General features: G+C 34.3%; 1 protein-coding gene across 1 annotated transcript in view; it reads right to left on the reverse strand.

Annotated features, from left to right (window-relative positions):
• Positions 1-1776: 1776 nt before the first annotated feature.
• LOC128990239 (somatostatin receptor type 2-like) overlaps positions 1777-25284 on the reverse strand; it is a 57736-nt gene continuing 34228 nt past the window's right edge. Inside the window, exons 3-4 of the mRNA XM_054412544.1 lie at positions 11127-11153; positions 1777-5274 (exon numbers count right to left, since the gene is read on the reverse strand). Of these exons, the coding sequence (XP_054268519.1) occupies positions 3741-5021 (1281 nt within the window). The 5' untranslated portion in view covers positions 5022-5274; positions 11127-11153 and the 3' untranslated portion in view covers positions 1777-3740. The remainder of the gene's footprint in view (positions 5275-11126; positions 11154-25284) is intronic.

The raw sequence follows: 25284 nt of genomic DNA on the forward strand, positions 1-25284 counted from the left end.
ATATTTTTTTCTGAACACATTATTTATAATAACACTTTTTTAATGCTGGAGCAGCAGGTTTGACAAAAGAAAGTTCATATCCGAAGCTTAAGAAAGACATTAGGCTCACTTGTCCTTAATTGAAAGAACTATTGGAGCGGATCGGCAACAAATTAATCCCTTTTTGTAGAGCTATATCTCTAATATTGTTCTGAAAACAATTCTATAAACCATTTAGTTTTTATACAAATTTGCTTTCATGGGAAAACTAAAAAATATGGTATGTCACCGTGTCGAGTCTCCACATTACAAAAATATATATTATATATATATATATATATATAGTAAAAGGAACCTTTACCTTATAAAATTAAAAAAAGAAACTATATTTTTGAAAAGTGAACAATATTTAGACATTTTTAACCATAATATATGTGCATTTGAAAATAGACAAAAAAAAATTTATTTGTATGTAAACTACTCCTTTTGGTCATAACGTTTGACAAAACTTTAGCTTGAGGACACAGATTTAAATTAATCCCACGGGATCATTATCTACTCAACCAAATATTTTAGGGGGAGTAAAATTTGTTGCCACTAAATTGTTGCAATAAAATAAAGAACGTGAACTAAAATAAGTGAATCTAACTTTGAAAAGGGAATTGCTCCAAAAGTGATTTGTTCGAACCACCTGCCATAAAATCCATTGTAGCCCCGCAAGGGTACGACATATTGTTCCACTTGTAACGTTACAAATGTTACACTCTCGTTTCTACGTCTTTATTTCAGTCTTTCTTTCATAAGATATTGTTTTATCATCGTTTTCTAAGGACCTTGTGTCTCTTAAAACCAAAATATTTTATAATTAATTGTACAGAAACTTGTGTTTTTCGTTTATTGAAAAAAGTACGAAATGCCCAGTCTAATTAAACTTAAGTTCATGCAACCACCTAAATTCATACTTGTTTATAGCACAGGTTTAGTTCAGCGTGAACAGTTTTGTTCAATAAAAATGTTTGCAGTGTTATTTTATCAAAAAGATACATTTTATTACACTGAATAATGATGATAAAGGATCAGTTTTGTTGGATTTCATGTTCAGTGTGTTGAGTAAAGACATTAATTTACACTTTGAAAAACAATTTAAATAATAATATTTATCTTGATTTATTTCAATATTTTTTAATATGAAACTTAAGTAATCCATTTACATATTTTACATTTGCACTTTAGTTGACCAAAAGATCCTTTGCAGTAGTTTTTCGTGTTCTTCTCTCAGATTTATTTTTTCATCATACGAAACAAATGTAATAGTTTTTCGATACGTTGAAGGAAATTCAATAATACAGATTGAGATCATCAAACCTACAAAATGTCCAATAAAGGGAGTTCCTTATATTGCTTCTCTTTCAGAATTTTTTCACCCTGATGGTTTATATTTGTTACATAATATTTATAATCTATAACACCATAAATACAGTGTGGTGGTTCTTACAAAACTAAGTTCAAGTATGAAAAAATATTGTTCGTTATCATATTAAGTCATCAAAGTTTTATGTTGCATTGAATTGAGTTTAAGCTATTTCATGAACTTTAGTTCATGAAAGAACAATTACACAAAGTATTAACTTTGAAACTATTATTTATGCTTTTTTACTTTAAAAATAAATCAATTGAAAAATGCATGTGATTACATTTTGTTTCTTAGCCAAACTGATTTTAAAACAGCACTTGAATTAAATGTGTTGTTACTCGCATTTAAGTAACGATGGTAGAAAGGCAATAAAATATCACATCAAATGAGCATATAGTATATTTCAAATTACATTTTTACAACTAATACCCTGCTTTTTTAAGCACATGTCGTACTCATACATGTATACATAAACCTTTATTTCTTTTACATCCAGAAAACAGTAATTTAATACTTGTAGATGACACACCTAGTAATCTAAGTAAGAAACGAGTTGAATCCGATTAGGCCTAGACAGTTCCCTTGCACAAAAGTGGTAAATATAAATTTAAGAAAAAAATACGTAATATTATTTTTAGTGTACAAAATATGTTTATTTTTGCCATATTAACAGTTTTAATCACAAATTTGAATAATTTAATCATTGCTACTATCAAGAAACTGATTTAAATACATTCTTAAAGAGTGTAGAAAAGCCAAATATTTTACCTTTGGGTATGGAAATAAAATATACCCAACAAACTAATCCTTGATTGAATGGTTATGTTATATGTCAATACTGTTGGATTATTAACTTTGCACAATGGAATATAATTTTTAATTTAACATACTTCTTCTGTGCAGTAAAGCTTCAAACTGTTGTTGACTATGAAAACGAGTAAAAAATTAGTTTCTTGGGCCAGATACATTCACCACGATCTGGCTTGATTTTTGTTTAGATTATCATAACATTGCACTTTCAATAAATTATATTTACCATAAAATAATCAAAAGAATGAATATAATCCATCTTAAAAGAATATTTACTACTTGATTCGCATCCAATACTTCTTCAATCGATGAACTATCACTACAATAATATGTGCAGGATTCAAAATTATAAAAACATGATTGAAATATACATATTAATTCTCTTTTGAGGAAAAGTCGACAATGATGTATTTACAATAAGCGTTTCGTGGTTGAAAATGGATTTTACATCGAAAGAATGTCTTAACAATGATTTTCACATTAACACCCTTATTTTAAATTATGATATGGTCAGGAGTTTAAATAAACGATTTCACATCTATTAACACTGTACACGGTTTCTCATGGAAATAAACATATACTCAGACGTTTAATTGACTTACACGTAACCCTACGATCTAAAATCACATACTTAATACTATAGAGTATATTGTAAATAAAATATCACAAGGTATAAATAAATTTTGTTATAAAGAAAAAAATACTTTTATAAGAATTTGATTCCACAGAGCTTTTTTAAGCCTCTTTTCATGTAATATTGCGATTTGTAGAGAGAAAAAAAACAGTCGTTTGTCTTGAAATTTATTTTAAGTTTTTCTATTTGCTACTGAAAAAAATACATAACATTATTAATTTTGGATTTAAAATTTTTGTGAGAATGTTCTCAATACTCTATCCGGAATTCGATTAAAATGTTGTATTATTCATTGAATGCTGCTAATAAAAAACATCTCGATTACATGTTCCACCTAAAAGTCCAATATTTTGAATTTTAAAATACACAAGTTGAATTAATCTTCCTCTTCAACAAAATGTTGTACGGGGCTCGGTACTAATTGTTGAAGAGAGAGACCAGATAAATAATATCCACATTCTACTGCACATACAACAACAGTATCGTATATCTTAGCAGTCTCTGTACATTAAAATCAAAGTAATATCAAAATATTTGTCAAACATTATAAACAAATGTTTACATTTCGTTAAAAAGTAAAAAAGTAAAAATCATTGAAAATAATTGTACGTTTGTATCAATTTATATAATACTGTTTTTGTGGTGGTCGTTAATGAACAGCACAATGTTTTCAGCATTATAGTACAAATAAATCGGCGTACATTTAATCAAAAAGAGAGTCAACGAAAGATTGTTGGTACATAAACAAGACATAACTTATGATAGCTTCTTTGGTAACGACTATTAGAGCCATTTCACGTTTGGTTGGTTATCACAGTATTTCGTGTAGTCAGAAGATCCTCCAGGTTACATTGCACTCTCCAGCACACCACTGACCACTGTGTCCCTGGAGGAGAATGTGTCCTAGAGGTTGGTCGGAGGAAGGATGATCTTCACTCCGTTCTTCACCGGCGTAGTCACCGCGCTATCTTTGGTGTCACTAGTCACCGTGACATTGGAGCGTGACGTCATCGCTGTGGAGTGATCCGTCTTGCTGACTAAAGGTCCAGTCTCGCCGTGCTCGTCGTCCGCTCCCCCTTGGCAGATGATGGCAGTAGGACCTTTAGTAGGCCTCAACCGCTCGGAGCCTCCACGGTTATGCCTCCTGGGGAAAACACTGTTCTCCATGTGAAGAGTCGCGTTCACCTCCTTTCCTGCAGCGCAAGTGCAGGCCTTCAGGAAACTCTTCTTGAAGTTGTCACTCAGGAAAGCGTACAAAATCGGATTCATGGCTGAATTTGAGTAGCTTAAGATTCCTACTAGGAGGAAGATGGTGATGGCAAAGTGGGATTGGCATTGTTTCGGTGGTGTGTAAATCAACGCTACTTGTGTAATCCAGTAGGGCAGCCAGCAGACTACATAAACAGTGATGACAGTGAGTACTAACTTTGTTACTTTCCTGTGCGACTTTTTCTTCTCTTTTGATTTGTTTTTAGGCCCAACTGTCCTCAGCTTTCTAATCACGAGCACGTAAAAGCAGAATATAAGCATCAGTGGGATGGCGAACCCTAAAATGAAAGAGTACAGAGTGAACGCGGTCTGCCCACTAAGATTTTCCATCTCGGGCCAAATTATGTTGCAACTGTTGTTCATTATGCTGGAGTACATCACGACTGGAATCATCAGGAATACGCTGGCGGTCCAAGCAGAAAATGAAACCACTTTAGAAATCATCGGAGTTCGAATTTTCGGAGCGGAAATAGGATGACATACTGCTACATATCGGTCAGCTGACATAATCGTGAGAAATATACTACTGGTGAACTGGTTGATGCTAGTCGTAGTCATGTAAATCTTGCACATTATCTCTCCAAACACCCAGGATTGAAGACTCATCGTGACGATTAAGAATGGAATTCCTATCAGGAAACATTCGTCAGCGATTGCCAAGTTGACAATGTACATGTTAGTAACTGTTTGCATTTTGCTGAAGCGTAACACGACGTAGATGACTAACGAGTTTCCGAAGAGACCCACGATGCAGACAAGAGCGTAGAGAATTTGCGTCAAGAAGAAGAAGTTTGGCGGGTCTGTGGTACAGTTAAACTGAGTCTCGTTGCTGGAGGTGTTGCCAAACAAAGATGTGTTTACTACATCTACTTCTACTGTAAGCCAACTCGGGGTTGACATAAATTCACCAGCCATCTTGGATTTCTGCTTTAATATCTTGTAACTATCTTAATGAACGATTTCTGTACTTGTATGTAAGAAAATATTAGTTCTTGGTAAGATAACATCCATTTCACTAGTGTATTATAACTTTTAGGTGATGAATATTACTTATCGAATCAAACTCTCCTTATATACTCAATTTTGTAATGATATGTTGACACGTTTTGTGAAAGTTTGTTTCATTCTTCTGGTAAGTGACAGTGGTCCTTCAGCAGCATTGGGCAACCTGAAACAAATAAATAATTTTATAGAATAATACTTCTAATCACAATAATAATATCTTTATTGCCGTCAAACAAATTAAACAATTGAAAGCCGTGTTTAAGCCCCTGCATGAGCTGTATAATAACAAAATAGGATTTACCTTCGTCACTGCAACTCAAATTCTTGTGGTGAAACGGCCGTAACGCAGTTACACCACAAGAATTTGAGCTGCAGTGACGAAGGTAAAGCCTAATTTTAGTTAAACAATTGCATGGCATCCTTTATCATTTAATACACGCAAACTAATAACAGAAAAACAAATAAAGACAACAGCATAAACAATTCAAAATACTCATGACTAACAAATGACGCAAAATTAATCATTTCATTGATTTAGAATCTCAGAGCAGCCGAACGCACACCTACTCATTTGTATCAAAAAACTCACCTACAGTGTAACATTTCTCACCGACGGGAAATATTTAGGAGTAGTCTAAAAAGGCTAGTTTAAAAAGTTTTTCGTTTCTCTGTTTCCTTTCTTCTTCAGGAATTCAGGAATCTCACCCCCATCTGTGAGGGGGGGGGGTAAAGAGGTAAAAATAATTAAGAACTAATTAATAAGAAATAATATAAGTTACATTTTTGCTTATATTATGTTGAAAAGTTATAGAGTCTGTCAAATTATTTCATTTCTGAAGGATAGATTTTCATTTAGATACCTTTTAAACTACATTTTAAAAAGAATTGAGAAAAACAGTGATTTAGCACGGCTCAATTAAAACGAGTAAAAACCCGATGAAGCCCGTTAATTTTGTAGCTACGATTAATAACGAACGATTTTTGCTGGAAGGGTGGGGCATGTGGCAGTGAATCAACCCCACTGACACTAAGTGTAATTTGCTGGAAATTTTCCAAAACCAACGAGAAGGGGCATCTAGTGCGTTTACTTTCAGTACAGTATTTGTTGGTACAGCTACGAAACTTTCAATGATATATTATTCTAGACTAACAGTTGTGTTAATTTTAAATGGTATTTGCTAATTTAATAATTAGACTGCAAAATCAACATAAAGTCGATTTCTATTTCTATTTTCATTTTATAAATTAATTTACTCATGTTTATAATCTTCTTAATTTTACTTTCAAAGGCGGTATTATCTAATTGAAATAATTAATATATCTTCGAATTTGATACTTATTGTGAGCTATTTGCAACTAATATGAACCATCAGCTATGTCACACACAAAAATAAGGTGCCCGAAAAAAATGCAAACGCCCTAAAATCTGGTACCTAAGGGCAGGCCTCCCGTTTCACGGGCACGCAAAATCTCCCTTCCTGCAAACATAATACACAACATGACCATTGGATCCTGAGCAATGTTCGTAGTAGAGTTTGTAGAACATAAACATACACATTGTTTAGCAGACGTTACTGTCACCCCTATGGCATCAAAAAAGTGCTTGGGAAATCATAACCGTTATTATTTAACCAAACAGCTTCTTGTTACATATACAGGGTGACCGTTAAGTCTTAGGACGACTTTATAACTTTTAAACGACAAACGATATCACAACCACATGTGGTATACCGTTACTGGAAATTGTAAGCTACTTTTCTGTGTACATGGTGGTCGGATATCACCTTTGGGGGACGGCCCGTCGGGGGTCAGAAGAAAATCTTTAATGACAGCCTATGTTGAGTTGTACATCATTTTAAAGGTATACTTCAACTGAAAACAACGCCGCAAACCGCACTTCAAAAGGTTGATCCTGCGCAAAATGACAGATGTTCAAAGATTTTCAAAATTAGCCAATTTCTTTAAATTAAAACACTTTTTTAAATCTTTAAACAACTGTAATTTTTTAACGGATGGTTCTTTTGAAGTACGGTTTGCGGCATTCTTCTTTGCTTAAAATTCCCTTTAAAATGATCCCCGTAACTTCACATTCAGAGATCCAAATAACTGCAAATAACTCTTCAGGGCGACGGCCCACAAGGAGTGGGAAGTAAATCTTGAATGGAAGCATAGGTTGATATGCACATCAAATTAAAGGTATTTATTAGTAGAATACAATGCTACAAACCGTACTTCAAAAGGGCCATCCGTTAAAAAATGACAGTTGTTTAAAGATTTAAAAAAGTGTTTTAATTTAAAGAAATTGGCTAATTTTGAAAATCTTTGAACATCTGTCATTTTGCGCAGGATCAACCTTTTTAAGTGCGGTTTGCGGCATTGTTTTCAGTTGAAGTAGACCTTTAAAATGATATACAACTCAACATAGGCTGTCTTTAAAGATTTTCTTCTTACCCCCGACGGGCCGTCCCCCAAAGGTGATAGCCGACCACCATGTACACAGAGAAGTAGCTTACAATTTCCAGTAACGGTATACCAAATGTGGTGGTGATATCGTTTGTCGTTTAAAAGTTATAAAGTCGTCCTAAGACTTAACGGTCACCCTGTATATACAGTTTCGTTCAAATCATTAATACTCCCGAACTTGCCTGAGAATTGTATTTTGGCTTGGAAATATATCATAAAGTTTAAGGTAAAAGGGAACTTTAAAAGATTCCCAGTGATGCTGTGATAGACACACCATTTCACACATACTTAGCATAGGCAAAAATAAGGTTTTTATCGTTCCTTAGATAGTAAAATGACTTAACACACGGCAATGAATGACATCCTTTCCCCTCGCAACAATAAATGTCACGCATATTCTGTTCGTTTAAAGAACGTCTGGTTCCTATCGGTCTCCCTGTATTCATGTTACACATTTTTTTCTTGCTTTTCCATAAACAATATTTTATTTCGCAGATTGAATTCACCAAAAAGATCGAGGCTATAGACTTTAATGTCGGTTTTTAAGTTTTAACATCAGAAATATTTTAGAAAATCTGTTAGAAATCCTGGAATTGTCATTAATATACAGCACCGTTGATCAAACTCATACTTTTTTCACGATAATTAATACGCTCAAGCTCACATCCAGTGAAAAGTATAAGGTACTATTATGTTTCTAATATTATTTATAATGTCTTATACAAGAATGGGATGATAGATGAAATACTGTTTCGTAAGGGAAAATGTGTATAATACTACTTACGTGTATCACTCTCTATCATAATTTGTGGTAACAGCAAAAGTATTACGAAAGCGTTCGTGCCTTTGGGAAGTTACCTCCCTAACCGGAAGACAATTATAGGTCAGCCTATCACTAGGATTTGCTTTACTGACTCTACTCACGGCCCTGCACTAAACTGTGCTAACACACGACATGTTATCAACACATCCTGCTGTATTAGCTGTTTGGACAAAAACTGATGCGTTGTTTTTAGTTCGTTAGGAAGTTTATTGTATGATTTAGGAGATATTTCATTGTTGTAGGAACCCTCTTTTAAATAGATGGTTTTTATTCTGGTAATATTTTTTAAATTGTATTTCAACTCCAAACAAAATAATAATGCCTTTCTTTAAAATTTAATCAAAAAAGTGAAACACATGAAGTAGTGTAGTTATGTTCTACACACTAATATCTCTTCTATAATGTCATAAATAATTTACTTATTGTCATAACCATGTTGTCTATCTTGTTTTGTTTATGTAAATAATCACTTGAAGGGGAAGCGGAGCGAGTGCCAGCATATTTTGTTGTGGTGGGTCATAAACTGTCAAAACCGTCAGGTAGGCCCAAGTGCCAGTTGACTTCCCAGAGCATAGGAGTGATTCAGGGGGGTATTGGTGGAAGGGGGTGTAGTAGGCAGGATGTAACGGAGACCGGGTACAGTCTCTTAACTGGGCGACCCTAATATCGATCGAAAATATCGATTCGATTAGTAAACCTTCATTCGATTTTTCGCAATCAGCAAGTTTAGTTAGGTTAGGTTATAATAGTTTTATTTTATCCCTCAAACCAGTTCTGCTCATCCTGCCCTCCCCCTGGTCGACCATTCCAACCCCATACCCACAACACCGTGGGACCAGTCACTGATACTTGGCTGGCACTCTCACCACCAAGCCTCAGGTTATAAAATGACCCTCATCAAAGTTCTATGCAACTGGCACTCAAACGTGCACTCACTTAACAGGACTGCTTCTGATAAAAAAAAACATATATATGTATCATAGCATTTTAATTAGCCTATTATTCAGCAGTTTTAATATACAATTAGGAAATAAACTGGATCGTTTTGGCCCGTGAGCTCTCTCAATGTGGTTAGTAAAAACTAACAAATAAACCTAATGTAAAAATAATCAAACAAAATGAATGCATTTGAAATTAATTAATAGGTACTACCTACTTACCTCATCATACTTATTTGATTGTATAATTGTAACTGTAATAACTAGGTTTTGGGGAAAAATTAAACTTAAAATTGTTTTATTATTCATGAAAACTAAATATTCTAAAATATTATTAATAATTGTTTTATTCAAAGACTTGCCTTCATTATTAGTACATTTTCTCTACATAACAGCAACATATTTTACAACAAAATAAATTCTGCGTAACACCACTAAATGTTACGTCAATATTAATGTCCAGCCTATGTAAAAACTGAAGGTCAGGGACGAAAGTCATTTAAAGGTTAACGCTGCTGTTGTTGCTCCCTTAAAATCAATGTATGCCCATTTTTAACCTATCCCAAGCCTCTGTGGGTGGGTGGATTTAGGCGTAGATTAAGGGTGGGGGAGAAAAAAATATAATGGATTACCCTTACTTACTTATGATAAATTGTTTTCAAATCAAATATAAAAATAAGGGACCTTAATAATCACTGTTTATGCCCTTTTTCTGTACAAAAAAATACAACGTGTGGTCATTTACCTTCTTACGTTATTCTAACTTTTCTACAGTATGAACCTTTTCTAAAGATTCTACGAATTGTCTAGGTTATAATTTTATTTGTAATCTGTAAGGCAAATTATAACCCATGAATGTTGATGATTTTGATTAACAATAATCGTAACAACATCATAATAATAACCGTAATAAATCATAATAATATTTACAAACAAACTAAATGTTTTTCTAAATAGCAGCTCATTTAACTTATGTGTAACCTACCACGTTTAGTATTATTTAACTAGTTATAGTCCAGTCAAATCGTTGTGGAAATTTACCTCACTTACAAAAAATAACAGCGAAGATTTTTTTTCTGAATTCTATGTTTTTGGGGCGCTGAATCAGATTCTGAAGAGATCCAACAACATTTTCTGGTGCGTTTTGATCTAGACAGAAAAAATATGAAAATCTTCGCACTTTTTCAGTTTCTTGCTTATAACTCGCAAACTATGCGGTCTACAAAATTTTATTAAATTTGAAAATGAAAGATCATAAAATTTCCAACAAAATAAATACATATTGTTCTTTATCAAACGCATAAATATCCCGCCAGATCTATTTTGTAGGAAATTTCATGGTCTTTCATTTTAATATTTAGTTAAATTTAGTAGAACGCATAGTTTCCGAGTTATAAGCAAGAAACTGAAAAAGTGCGAAGATTTTAATTTTTTAGCATCTAGCTCAAAACACACAAGGAATTTTTGTTGGATCTCTTCAGATTCAGATTTAGCGCCCCCAAAAACATAGAATTAAGAAAAAAATCGTCACAGTTGTTTTTTGTAATATTTAACTACCGTATGACTGGACTATTAGTTTATAATTATGTTTTTCTTGCAGAGCGGTTATAAAAATATTTAATATAAATTTTCAAATTTGTTTGATAGAATGTAAGTACATCGTGGACACTATAAAAATATGTTAATATGTAATATATTTCAGTTAATATTATTTACAACTGGCATGTATGAAACAAGAACAAATATAGTAATATTTTATTTAATATGTATATTCACTGATCATATACTTACAGCAGGAAACCAACTCCCCGGCTTCAACTGAAACAAAAATACATGTTTTTAATAATTGAAATATATATTTTTAAATTTATACTAAGTTATTTTTACAAGATGCCAATGACATGGTAATTAAAGTATAAATAGTTTTTCACAAGAATGGATCAAAGATTTGGTGCTCTTATTGGTACGAAATTAACCAAATTTTATATACAGTATTTTCTTATAGTTTTATATAAATATCTATATTTTAAATATTTGTATATGCATTATATTTAACATGTATTACATTACTGTTCTAGAATTTGATTACAGGAAATTCCCTCAGTGTGATTACCTAATAACGTTTATAGCATTAATGTTTATAGCGTGTTACAAACTTGATTAACCATAAAACTAAGCCTATAGCCTATGTTTAATTTTATGGTTATTACAATACATAAGGAGTGTTATTTAATGTGGAAAGCAGTAAGGCGCACACTAGAAGTGTGGTTGTGGGGGTCAGGACTTACGTCGATAAGCTCTTTTGTGATTTGACAGCATATAGAACCCACCACTATATCCAACCCCGTCACTACACCCTGGTTAAGTAAGCAATGTATGAAGAAAATATCACCTAGCCACGACACAAATACGGTTGTTCAATACGTTGATGGTTTCTTTTTAATAAACATACAACACGAATTTATGAGACATTCGTGTGAATATTTTTAAGTTTCTATTTATACTTCTCTTAGTATAAGCAACAAGTAGTATATACAGTAGTATATTAAGCAAAAATCACCAAATTGAGGATTTTTTTTATTTAATCAAGTATATAGTACTTAATAATCTTTTTGTATTACTGTAAAAAGTTATTTTAGACTTGAAAAATAAAATAATAAAATGATTTGTTCACATCGTGTTAGGAAGTTGTACATCGGAATACATGTTAATATGAAAACTTTAATCGAACCCAAGTATATTACAAACTTGTAATGTACTTAGGGGGGCAAACAGGAAATCTAATAAATATTTCCTTAGACAGGATTCCCTTAAAAGAGTTTCTCCAATGAGTTCTGCAACGTGCAATGTTACCTCAAATTATTCCTATTTGCAGAATTTGAAAATTACCTTCAACTAAAACTATCTACATTTCTTAACAAATTAAAATCACTATTAAGTACGGTAGTACCTAATGTTGATGGTGTTTATTTCAGTAAAGATAAGAAAGGACCATTTGTTCTCCTAATCCGTGAGAGCTAAGCTATTACAGGTCAAAAACACTGTTTTTACGTTTATCCGTACAGAAGCAGAGATAAAAAGCAAGGAAACGGTGAAAGAAAAGGCTGGAGGCCTAATGACACACATAAGAGGCTACTGAGGGCCTTACAGCTGATTGATCATCTTTGCTCAGCTGACAGCTGTAAATTGTGTTTGCTGAAGACTTTTGTAAGTGATTTTTAATGAAAACATAGTTATAGAAAAATATTAATCTTATTTAAATTCTGTATGGTTAGTAGGGTTACTAGATGAATGATGCTGAAATTACTATGAAATTACTAGTTCCTCTAGAAATGTCCATGCCTCTAGAATATAAATATTAGTACGGACGTAATAATAGTGATTCTTAATAATTTCGGTATACCTGACTTTTCGAGTTCAGGTACCAAATATAAAACAAAGAAACCCAATTTTTTCTCCTGGTCTGGTGGTTAAGGTTTTAATTCATATGTCAAACCATTACGTTTTTAAAGTCTTAAGAGGTTTAATTAAAGAATAAAGGGAATGACAAAAAAGAGTTATAATTATACTTGCTAAATTCTTGTTATTAGCTTGTTTAATAGTACACGATTGTATTGTCACGAGTATATTAAACAAATCTAGAACTATTAAATGAGAAGAGTATAAGAATAACAAGCTATTATAATTCTTCAAACAAAAAAAAGTTGCCAAACAGTTTCAATTTGTTTGTTATTGATTATATTTGTTTTTTATCATAGTGCTATGTTTAAAAATAGTTTAACAACAAAATATCTACGTATGCTTTGGTTTTTAACAGATCTGTCATAATTGTATTATGACTGAATGTTTAACAAAACATTTCAACTTATAACACCAACATAACGACGTCCTATGACTTTAGGTTTTGGATGGTTGTAATTTTTTCCTGTAGGTTTAATAGGAATCAAAAACAGGGATTGTTATGAGTAGACACCTAACATTTGACTCTAGGACTGTGTGTTTGAGAGATCGTTCCTAATCAGTAAAATTAACAGATTAAACCCATTGACTTAAAGTTTAACAAATCGGCGCTATTTTTGACTACCTTTTGTCAGAATATCAAAGTGTCGCTGATTGTGGCTTTAATTTCTACCAATCGGTCGTACGTACCTGTCCAGCAATTTAAACATACACTTAAACGGAGGGGACCGACTGACTGTAAGTTCCACTTTGTACTGTTAACAGTTAACAAGTTACAAACCGGTTTCTCTGGCAAAGCACGAACAAATACCAGGTGTTAGAGTGTAAAAAACCCTGGCTACACCACTTAACATCCTCTACAGCCTTTTTAATGACGCATTATGGTAACAGCAAACATACATCGCGGACACCTTGTTCTGAACATATTTATAGTGTCCATTATCCGTATTTATAATGACAATAGTTTTTAATAATATTTGTAGCTTTAGCTATGAATGGTCGGATGATTAGTTTCATAGTTTTTATTCTTATTCACCGATAATAAATGTATAAAGTCTGCTGTTGTCTAGTTGTTAACACATGAACTTCAGTGTGGGAGGGACGGGTTCAATGTCACACATCCACAAGGTACATGGGCTTTAAATATCCTTAAAATGTCTCATTACACTGTAGAATACCACCTATAGACGATAAGATATAAAATGACATGGCTTTAGAAATATTTTTTACCTTCATCCTGTAATTTTCAGTTTAAATGTTCATGATTAATTCATATAATCATTGCGGTTATAAAGAAACTACGTATTTTTCTATCAAAACAGTTTTGACATTTTCATATCTTAAGCCCACATATTAAGGATTTGCCAGATCATATTTTACCCAAGACACGTCTGGTTTCAAGCTTGATCCCTCGAAGGAATTATCTTTGAAGAGACAACGTCGTAATACTTGTACGACCACTCGAGTTACATCCTGGTCAGCTACGCTTTATTGCAGTTGTAATAAATGGTTATACAAGTATTTATCTTAAAAAGTAATAGTACAACATGCTATTACAAAATGTATCGAATTTGAGTCTATTTCTATTAGATCCATGTTAAATATATAAAAAAATTAAAAGGTTCTTTAATATATAAAACGTAAAAATAACCTAAAAATATCTAATTAATGTACAGACAAAACTATAATTTTATTTATATAGATTGAAAAAATATTAATGTTAAAAACTGTATTCGGTGTGATTGTATGTGTCATATTTTGAGTTTACATATTTCATATATGCTCGGTTAATAATCGCTAAATGTTTGATAATGATATGGTAAATATTGTCACACTTCTCTAAGTACTTTCCTAAATGTTATACTAACGTATGGCTATATAATAGATGAGTGAACGAAGTGAACGAATCTATGTATCGTGTATAGCGGAGTCGGAGAAAAGTTGTCCGCTTGTCTGTGAGTGAGTGTGTTCGCACCAAAAACTCAAGAACCGTTGCACTTATAGCGTTCAAATTTTGCACAAATAATTATGACACCAGTGGGAAGACCTCATTAAAATTCTAGACGACTCCGTTCAGTAGTAATTATTAAAACCTTAAAAACATTTTTAAATTTGTCCCATAAGAATAACATTAGGAGCTACCTTCTTCTTCTTCTTATTTGTTTACGTTTTGCGACCAACAATTTTGTTGTCTACTTAAGACAGAGAGAACGACTTTTACTCTAAGCTTTTTTATTCATGGAGTAAACAGTTTGGCGTCTATGAATATATATCATTATAATTTCACAGGTTTCAGAATAATTTTGTTTAAGTTAATTAAATTTCACAACTTTCTGAATAATAAATTGAACTTTACAATATTAATCGGCAGTTATATACCGTTTATGTTCAGTATTAAACTTCACCTTTAAATTAAAAATATATATGTATATATTTCGAACAAAGCTGCTTTTTACATTATTCAATTTAATGTTGGCATTGAATATTAAATATTCAAAGATGTTAGTAATACTAAAATGCTATGCGAAGGGGGGGGGAACAGGTCCACGACGTAGAGAGTGGTAAAGGAAGCGGAAAGGTGAGCAGTGCGGAGTGTGGAAATCCTTTGTGACTGTTAAAATTAATATATCTGTAATACCATAGATTAAACATACTCCCTAAGGGAGTATGTTTAATCTATGGTAATTCTTATATGCTATAGAAAGAGAGGGAAACAGGTCTACGATGTAGGAGGTAGTGAAGGAAGTAGTCAAGACGAGCGCTCCGGAGTGTGGAAAGCCTTTGTGACAGTTATAATAATGTATCTGCAATTCTAAAAACACAATGGGAAGGGAGAGAAACAGGGCCACGACGTAGGAAGTGGTGAAGGAAGTAGTCGAGGCGACCATTCCGGAGCGTGGGAACCCTTTGTGACAGTTAGATTAATGGATCTGCAATTCTAAAAATGCTATGGGAAGGGAGAGAAACAGAGCCACGACGTAGGAAGTGGTGAACGAAGTAGTCAAGGCGAGCAGTCTGGAGTGTAAGGACACGTTGTGACAGTTAGGTAAATGTACCTGCAATGCTAAAATGCCATAGGAAGGGAGGGAAACAGGTCCACGACGTAGGAAGTGGTGATGGAAGTAGTCAAGGCGAGCAGTCCGGAGTGTGGGGACCCTTTGTAACAGTTGGGTTAATGTACCTGCAATACTAAAATGCCATAGGAAGGGAGGTAAACATGTCCACGACGTAGGAAATGGTGATGGAAGTAGTCAAGGCGAGCAGTCCGGAGTGTGGTGACCCGTTGTGACAGTTAGATTAATGGATCTGCAATAAAAAAAATGCTAAAGGAAGCGAGGGAAACAGGTCCACGACGTAGGAAGTGGTGATGGAAGTAGTCAAGGCGAGCACTCCGGAGTGTGGCGACCCGTTGTGACAGTTAGATTAATGGATCTGCAATAAAAAAATGCTAAAGGAAGGGAGGGAAACAGGTCCACGACGTAGGAAGTGGTGATGGAAGTAGTCAAGGCGAGCAGTCCGGAGTGTGGCGACCCGTTGTGACAGTTAGATTAATGGATCTGCAATAACAAAAATGCTAAAGGAAGGGAGGGAAACAGGTCCACGACGTAGGAAGTGGTGATGGAAGTAGTCAAGGCGAGCACTCCGGAGTGTGGCGACCCGTTGTGACAGTTAGATTAATGGATCTGCAATAAAAAAAATGCTAAAGGAAGGGAGGGAAACAGGTCCACGACGTAGGAAGTGGTGATGGAAGTAGTCAAGGCGAGCAGTCCGGAGTGTGGCGACCCGTTGTGACAGTTAGATTAATGGATCTGCAATAACAAAAATGCTAAAGGAAGGGAGGGAAACAGGTCCACGACGTAGGAAGTGGTGATGGAAGTAGTCAAGGCGAGCACTCCGGAGTGTGGCGACCCGTTGTGACAGTTAGATTAATGGATCTGCAATAAAAAAATGCTAAAGGAAGGGAGGGAAACAGGTCCACGACGTAGGAAGTGGTGATGGAAGTAGTCAAGGCGAGCAGTCCGGAGTGTGGCGACCCGTTGTGACAGTTAGATTAATGGATCTGCAATAACAAAAATGCTAAAGGAAGGGAGGGAAACAGGTCCACGACGTAGGAAGTGGTGATGGAAGTAGTCAAGGCGAGCACTCCGGAGTGTGGCGATCCGTTGTGACAGTTAGATTAATGGATCTGCAATAAAAAAATGCTAAAGGAAGGGAGGGAAACAGGTCCACGACGTAGGAAGTGGTGATGGAAGTAGTCAAGGCGAGCAGTCCGGAGTGTGGCGACCCGTTGTGACAGTTGGGTTAATGTACCTGCAATACTAAAATGCCATAGGAAGGGAGGTAAACATGTCCACGACGTAGGAAATGGTGATGGAAGTAGTCAAGGCGAGCAGTCCGGAGTGTGGCGACCCGTTGTGACAGTTAGATTAATGGATCTGCAATAACAAAAATGCTAAAGGAAGGGAGGGAAACAGGTCCACGACGTAGGAAGTGGTGATGGAAGTAGTCAAGGCGAGCAGTCCGGAGTGTGGCGACCCGTTGTGACAGTTAGATCAATGGATCTGCAATAAAAAAAATGCTAAAGGAAGGGAGGGAAACAGGTCCACGACGTAGGAAGTGGTGATGGAAGTAGTCAAGGCGAGCAGTCCGGAGTGTGGCGACCCGTTGTGACAGTTAGATTAATGGATCTGCAATAAAAAAAATGCTAAAGGAAGGGAGGGAAACAGGTCCACGACGTAGGAAGTGGTGATGGAAGTAGTCAAGGCGGCAGTCCGGAGTGTGGCGACCCGTTGTGACAGTTAGATTAATGGATCTGCAATAAAAAAAATGCTAAAGGAAGGGAGGGAAACAGGTCCACGACGTAGGAAGTGGTGATGGAAGTAGTCAAGGCGAGCACTCCGGAGTGTGGGGACCCTTTGTGACAGTTAGGTTAATGTACCTGCAATACTAAAATGCCATAGGAAGGGAGGTAAACATGTCCACGACGTAGGAAGTGGTGATGGAAGTAGTCAAGGCGAGCAGTCCGGAGTGTGGGGACCCTTCATTAGTTAGATTAATATATATTGGATTTTTAATCATTTTTAGATGATATAATTACGATATTGTTGTTTTAAATCATCATTGAAAGCCATACGATATTTTTTAGGAGATTCCTTACATCATGCTTTGTTCTAGGTTAAGTTAGATTAGTTTAGTTTGGCTTAGTTTTGTTTATGATAGGCTTCATAACAAATATGGAAATAGGCTTCATTTAATCAAAAGACATGTTGTACAGGAACGATGGCTTTACCTCCTATCGATAACTGTTGGAAATCCATTACGTATATTACCAATGACTTTGTTTAATTAATGGATGAGAAGTTAGGATTGTTGTTGACTAAGATTTGGTTGATTTGCCCATACAAATAACACTGTGTTCACCAGTGACACCGGTAGGTAGGCTAGGTGTGGGTGGACTCTTTCATTACTGCGCTCATGTTCACTCATCCCGTTACGCGCAGAATAAGCGTACTACTAGTTTATAAATACGTCGGAAAGGCTAATAAATATACCTGAATCACTTACAAATCTTATAGACACATCTTTAATATTCTATAAATACTGCATTCGTGGTGCATGTTCTACACATATTTGGTTCGAATTTTAGTAATTTAAAATATTTTAAACATTTTAAAGTTAATATATGGTATACACCTTTGAAATATCTTATTGCATAATTTTCTAAATATCTTATAAACGGCTAGCTGACATGTCACTAGCAGGAGTGTACGTAGGACGCGCCTTACTGTATGGGTGTGGCAGGGCTGGTGTTGCTCAGCGTTAAACGCTTTATTTGTTCCTGCTTTGTCAGCTTGTGTAGAATATATTGCTTGTTGAGAGTTTACTGGAACACAGGTCGATATATCACTTGTAGCAGCAAAAGAGAGATAATAAATAACGTGTTTCTATCCGAACAAGGCAATCGGTAATGATGTCTACGGAGTATGTTTCTAAAATAATTTTGTTTGTTTGTTAGAAACATATGTTTTATTATTTATTTATCATACTATACGAATAACGTACACATTTTAATTACCAATAGATTATAACTAACTAATAGGCCTACATTTAGAAACTGAAAAAGCAAACACGAAACCACGTTTGACAATAAGAGAATCATTACAAATGTAATAATCAATGAGGTATAAGAATATATTAATAATGAATAGTTGTAAAACTAATAGTAATTGAGGTGTTAGTTGGTGTATGCACAATCATAAATTTACTAAACCTGCTTACCAACAGAAATAAAACTAACACACTATGCAAGTTGATCAAAAATATGACAAAAATAAATTATTAATATTTTTAAATACGGAAACTTAAACTTGATACGATGTTTAAAACACAAAAAAGAGAGCACTTTTAAAAGTAAGAGAAAATGCACGCACAAGAACGCAGGATTTCATATATCATATAATATGAATTATTTTTTTTTTAGAACACAAAGAAATGAATAAAACGGTTGTAATCTGTTACTGTATTAGGAAGAGCTTATTGGTTATGTCCTTCTTCATGGGACGGTCAATCAAAAATGATTCTGAATGGTCTTAATGAACACAATTCATTCACCAACACGTGTTACAACTTTGAAGGGGGCTTGCTTCAGTTTTACCCATCGATATATAACAAACATGTGTTTATATATCGATGGTTTTACCTTGAACACATCTATTTGAATCTTAATAAGCATTTAACTCTCTTTGTTACTTATCTGTATATCCTGTCAGTGCAATAGCTATAAATATTTTTCTAATTATTCACCTTTACAACTTAATCGTTTCCAAAAAAAAATTGAGATAGTAAAAAAAACCTCGGATTCAAATATGCACATCATATGTCACACGTCATTTCGAATCTATTGTCCTATAAGACATAGGAAATACATCGATCCCAAGAGACTTTGAACAAGTCTTATGTTATTACGTTTGGAGTCTCACCCTGAGGTGAGAATATACTTCCTCTGAAGAACAATGAGTTTTAACTGCAAAAGGCCATCTTTTACTAAAAGTCAATTCAGCCAAAAAAAATTTAATAATTTTTGAAAAGGCTGTAGTAATAAACGCATTTTGTTTTTAATTTAATTTTTATTTTTAACAATGTAGGAGGTCACAAGCATTTAACAAATTTAATAACGAAAAGTGGATTTTTCCATGATTCAGGAACTTATTTCACTAATGATTTTCAAGTTACATGACAACAATTCATTCGATTGCTATTATAACATATATATATATATATATACAATAACATCCTAATCTGATACTCTTACCAGAATTTCAATTTCTGTAATGAGCTAAATTTTAAATCTTGATTCCAAACAGATCTAGTTAAAATACGAATAAAACTTTGAATAAACATTGACAAAGGAAAATTATCTAAGAATATTAAACTACTAAAATATTGGCTAGAGTGTATTATTGGTATACTAAAATAAGGCAAACGGGTTATATGCCTACATGCTTAGAATGTTGTCTAGAATGTTACCAACATCTTATGTCCCAAGTCAAGATCCAACCAATCACAAATTGACTCTGGATAGATAAGAAATCCCATCACCCAGGGGTTCGACTCCAGCTTGTTGCTGTAGGTAATCTTATAAATAAAAGTGAAATTGATAGATCTCTCATATGACGATAATCTTCTCACCATCGGAGAACTTTCTTTCCTCACAGTCAAATGTTGTGGATTATGAAAATAGTGTCAATAATTCAAAAATCACACAGCTGATCAAAAGCTATTTTTACTCCAGTAAGATGAGTTTCTTTGTAAAACACCTCCCTCTAAGTCATGGAAAGTTTCTAACTGTAAGTTGACTTGCCACGAAAACAACTTTATTTCCCCATCTGAAGAGAGCTTTATTGAGTGTGTTTCACACCTTAACAACTTTGTAAGCTGTCAAACGAAGTTTCGCTCAGTTTCCCACGTTCTACGCCGTTCAGACAATCAGTTGTGGGTCTTGAGGAGGTGAAACTTATACGAAACAAGAACAAGTTCAAAGGCAATGTTAATTAAGATAAATACTTGCTAGAAAGTTTCTCCGGGGAGTTCTAAAAGCACTAGAAGTTTTATGTAAGTCGAATAGGTTTCTAAAATTAGATATCAGACGGATTAAAATACGTTTTTCAAACTATAATATGAATCAAAGAGTATTTCTTTGTATTTTTTTTCACTAATCTTTGACGCTTGTTAAATATAAATATTAGATTCTTCAGAGATCCAATTTTTTGGAGCAGTCCTTAGCAAATCAAGTTAACAACTTGGAAGTGAAAAAACATTAATAACCCCTCCGACAGTCAATTCACCAAATGTTTGATGGATAAGTTATAACTTTAGAATAATATTAAAACTCATACAACCTCAATCATGAAGTAATTCCATACACGTTATCGTTGACATGATTATTTATCATTTTTACTTGACGTCATACCTTATGCAAAACGATTACATTTTTCTTGTATTGATACATAAGAAAATATAGATACAGTTATCTTAATAAATACAGTTTCTCTTACCTTAAGAAAAATTGAATTGCAATAAAAGCTTGACAATGAGAATTCAATTTAAGGTCTATAGCCATTAAGTTAATCAGGTGAACGATCAGATTTAAACTAATCCCTAAAGTGGTAATAAAGACCGTTCCAGACACAAATGCACTTCCACTAATGCACTAATGCACTTTGAGTCAAGGGAAATATAAGACCGTTCAGACATCACAATCTTATTAACTGAAACCCCTTTTATGCTTTACTTATTTTTTTGGTCATCTTTGTGATGTTCAATATTTTAACATGAGCGGCATTTTAAGCGTCTCCTGAAAGTACTATTCGTACTATATACGGAACTATATGAGATGATACTGATAATTTATTTAAGCGATATATTTGATTGTAAAAATCAATTGTATCATTCACTCATTAAACAAATTCATATTGTTGTATGCAATTGAGATGGAGCTCACCAATACTAAAACAGTTTTAACAGCATGAAAGGTCCACCCTTTGTTTGCTAGATTATTGGAGTTCAGGAGTTGGACTTCGAACCACATAATAAAAACATTAATGTGTTACGTAACACTACAGATCTGGCGAATAAGTCTCTTGATTTTGATAAGCTTTAGTCACAGACGTAATTTAGCCACAGGACCAGCCATGTTCAATGGTAAGTCAGTAACTCTATGTTAAGAGTTCACACTGTTATCACTATATGTGCAAAGGTTAGTGTAGTAGTGAGGAGTCATACTCTATGTTCAGAGGTTCACACTGTGATCACTATATGTGCCAAGGTTAGTGTAGTAGTGAGGAGTCATACTCAATGTTAAGAGGTTCACACTGTGATCACTACATGTGCCAAGGTTAGTGTAGTAGTGAGGAATCATACTCTATGTTGAGAGGTTCACATTGTGATCACTACATGTGCCAAGGTTAGTGTAGTAGTGAGGAGTCATACTCTATGTTGAGAGGTTCACACTGTGATCACTACATGTGCCAAGGTTAGTGTAGTAGTGAGGAGTCATACTCTATGTTGAGAGGTTCACACTGTGATCACTACATGTGCCAAGGATAGTGTAGTAGTGAGGAGTCATACTCTATGTTGAGAGGTTCACACTGCGATCACTACATGTGCCAAGGTTAGTGTAGTAGTGAGGAGTCATACTCTATGTTGAGAGGTTCACACTGCGATCACTACATGTGCCAAGGATAGTGTAGTAGTGAGGAATCATACTCTATGTTGAGAGGTTCACACTGTGATCACTACATGTGCCAAGGATAGTGTAGTAGTGAGGAGTCATACTCTATGTTGAGAGGTTCACATTGTGATCACTACATGTGCCAAGGTTAGTGTAGTAGTGAGGAGTCATACTCTATGTTGAGAGGTTCACACTGCGATCACTACATGTGCCAAGGTTAGTGTAGTAGTGAGGAGTCATACTCTATGTTGAGAGGTTCACACTGTGATCACTACATGTGCCAAGGATAGTGTAGTAGTGAGGAGTCATACTCTATGTTGAGAGGTTCACATTGTGATCACTACATGTGCCAAGGTTAGTGTAGTAGTGAGGAGTCATACTCTACGTTAAGAGGTTCACACTGTTATTACTATATGTGCCAAGGTTAGTGTAGTAGTGAAGAGTCATACTCAATGTTGAGAGGTTCACACTGTGGTCACTTCATGTGCCAAGGTTAGTGTAGTAGTGAAGAGTCATATTTAATGTTGAGAGGTTCACACTGCGATCACTACATGTGCCAAGGTTAGTGTAGTAGTGAGGAGTCATACTCTACGTTAAGAGGTTCACACTGTTATTACTATATGTGCCAAGGTTAGTGTAGTAGTGAAGAGTCATACTCAATGTTGAGAGGTTCACACTGTGGTCACTTCATGTGCCAAGGTTAGTGTAGTAGTGAAGAGTCATATTTAATGTTGAGAGGTTCACACTGTAATCACTTCATGTGCCAAGGTTAGTGTAGTAGTGAAGAGTCATACTCAATGTTGAGAGGTTCACACTGTGATCACTATATGTGCCAAGGTTAGTGTAGTAGTGAGGAGTCATACTCTATGTTGAGAGGTTCAGACTGTGAGTGCTACAAGTGCCAAGTTCAACGCCAGATGTTTGTCTCCAGCTGTTTGAACTGCTTCCAAAATATTATCTTGTCGATTCTAGATATCTTTATCAATTACTCGCCATCGTTACATGAAAAATAATATCCTATTGTAAATTATCACAGCTCATCGTCTTAGTCAGCATTTAATCCAATGTTTTTGAATTCATTTCCCACATACACTGGAAACATACGATGTTTATTTATACTACCACTGAATTATGAGCTAATTTATTATAAAAAAGGTTCTAAATACTTTTTAAGCACTAGATTAATTTTCTTAATAATTTTACTGAATATTATTTTCTTTTTGTAAAATGTTTGTTTCGATAAAGGTTTGCTGACAATAATAATTGTTCCACATACATTTTTGCGTTTTTCCTAATGAAAAACTTTCACATGGCCACGTTTGGGTTAAGGTTACTAAACATTTTGTAAATGAATTCGTCAATGCGATCAAATTTATTACCCACATTTAACCCTCAGAGTAACTTTTTAAAGTGTAAATCTCACAATATGTCCGAAAAGTAATAGATGTAACTTGTGCATTTCCTTTGGGGCACATTTATTGTTAACTTATTTAGGCATTTTGTTAATTGCATATGTGACATCATTGTTACAATTAATATTATAGCTTATTGTTATCTTCCTGAAAACAATAATTTGGAACAAAGATCTCACATGCAATGAGGTTTTAGAATGTTCTGTGCAAGGCTTTGTAAAATAAAAGCATCTTATGTTTTGCTCACATTCAACGCACACACGATATACTTTTGTGAGAGGAAATGTTAAGCACTGTCGAGGGAGCTAGAAGAGGCTCAGTGGGTTAAAACCTCTCTTCAGCCTCTAGATTCCCTGGAGTTTAGAAGAGGTATATAGCCAAGATATTTTGCTTTACTTTGTGATGTAAAGAAAGGAAATTTCGACTTTTGAGCGTCTACTATTATATCAGGCTAAAATCTGTCTCAAATATGTCCAGAGTTTAGTATATGGGGGTTTATTGGATTTATAAAATCTATTGATTTGAGAGAGACACATTTTTTTTCCTTATAAAATATTACTATTGGCTTAAAAATCCTGTGACTTAATTCATCTTATTGTAAAATAAGAACATTATTTTTATTCCTGTTTAACGTTTGATTTTACTACTTATTTGACTATGTTTTGTACTTATTCAGGATAAATATGTTTACTCTCCTTTAGTCAGATATGAGGACATTATTTGCAAAGAATTTACAAATAAGTGGTAAATTTCTAGCAAAGAAATATGCATAGATCCATTGCAGCTTTTTATAATCTATTTTATTCTATTTTTCATGCGTTATAGCAAAAATATTCAAATATTAATAATAATGGTTTAATTTGCCTCTGTCAATATGCGTAGTTTGTCACTACCGCAGTTTCGTGCTCGTGGAGCACATCTTCAGGTGAAGGTCACAAAAATTTTATAAAAAAAAATTTAAATAAAAAAAAAATTATTTTTGTGACCTTTACCTGAAGATGTGCTCCACGAGCACGAAACTGCAGTAGTGACAAACTACAGAGGTAAATTTAACCATTATTGTTGCTGTGTGGTCCAGAGGCTACCCATCATTAAATATTAATTACAATAACAAATCAATACAATCGTACGCCTGTAGCCTGTAGGACTTTTACTTAAAACTACTGACACTAAACATTAAAACTCTTACTTTTACAATGCCCTAGGGGTTTATAGGTTTTCTTTATTACTGTCTAATTTAACCACTATAAAACAGTCAAAAAGTAACACTGACCACAATAGTTTATACAAACAACGAGATATAATGAAATTTATGAATATGTCATAAACAGATATGATGCTCGCTGAT

Source organism: Macrosteles quadrilineatus, unplaced genomic scaffold, assembly GCF_028750875.1.
Source record: "Macrosteles quadrilineatus isolate MER2022 unplaced genomic scaffold, UCM_ALF_1.0 Scaffold_1__1_contigs__length_201487025, whole genome shotgun sequence".
Lineage (NCBI taxonomy): Eukaryota > Metazoa > Arthropoda > Insecta > Hemiptera > Cicadellidae > Macrosteles > Macrosteles quadrilineatus.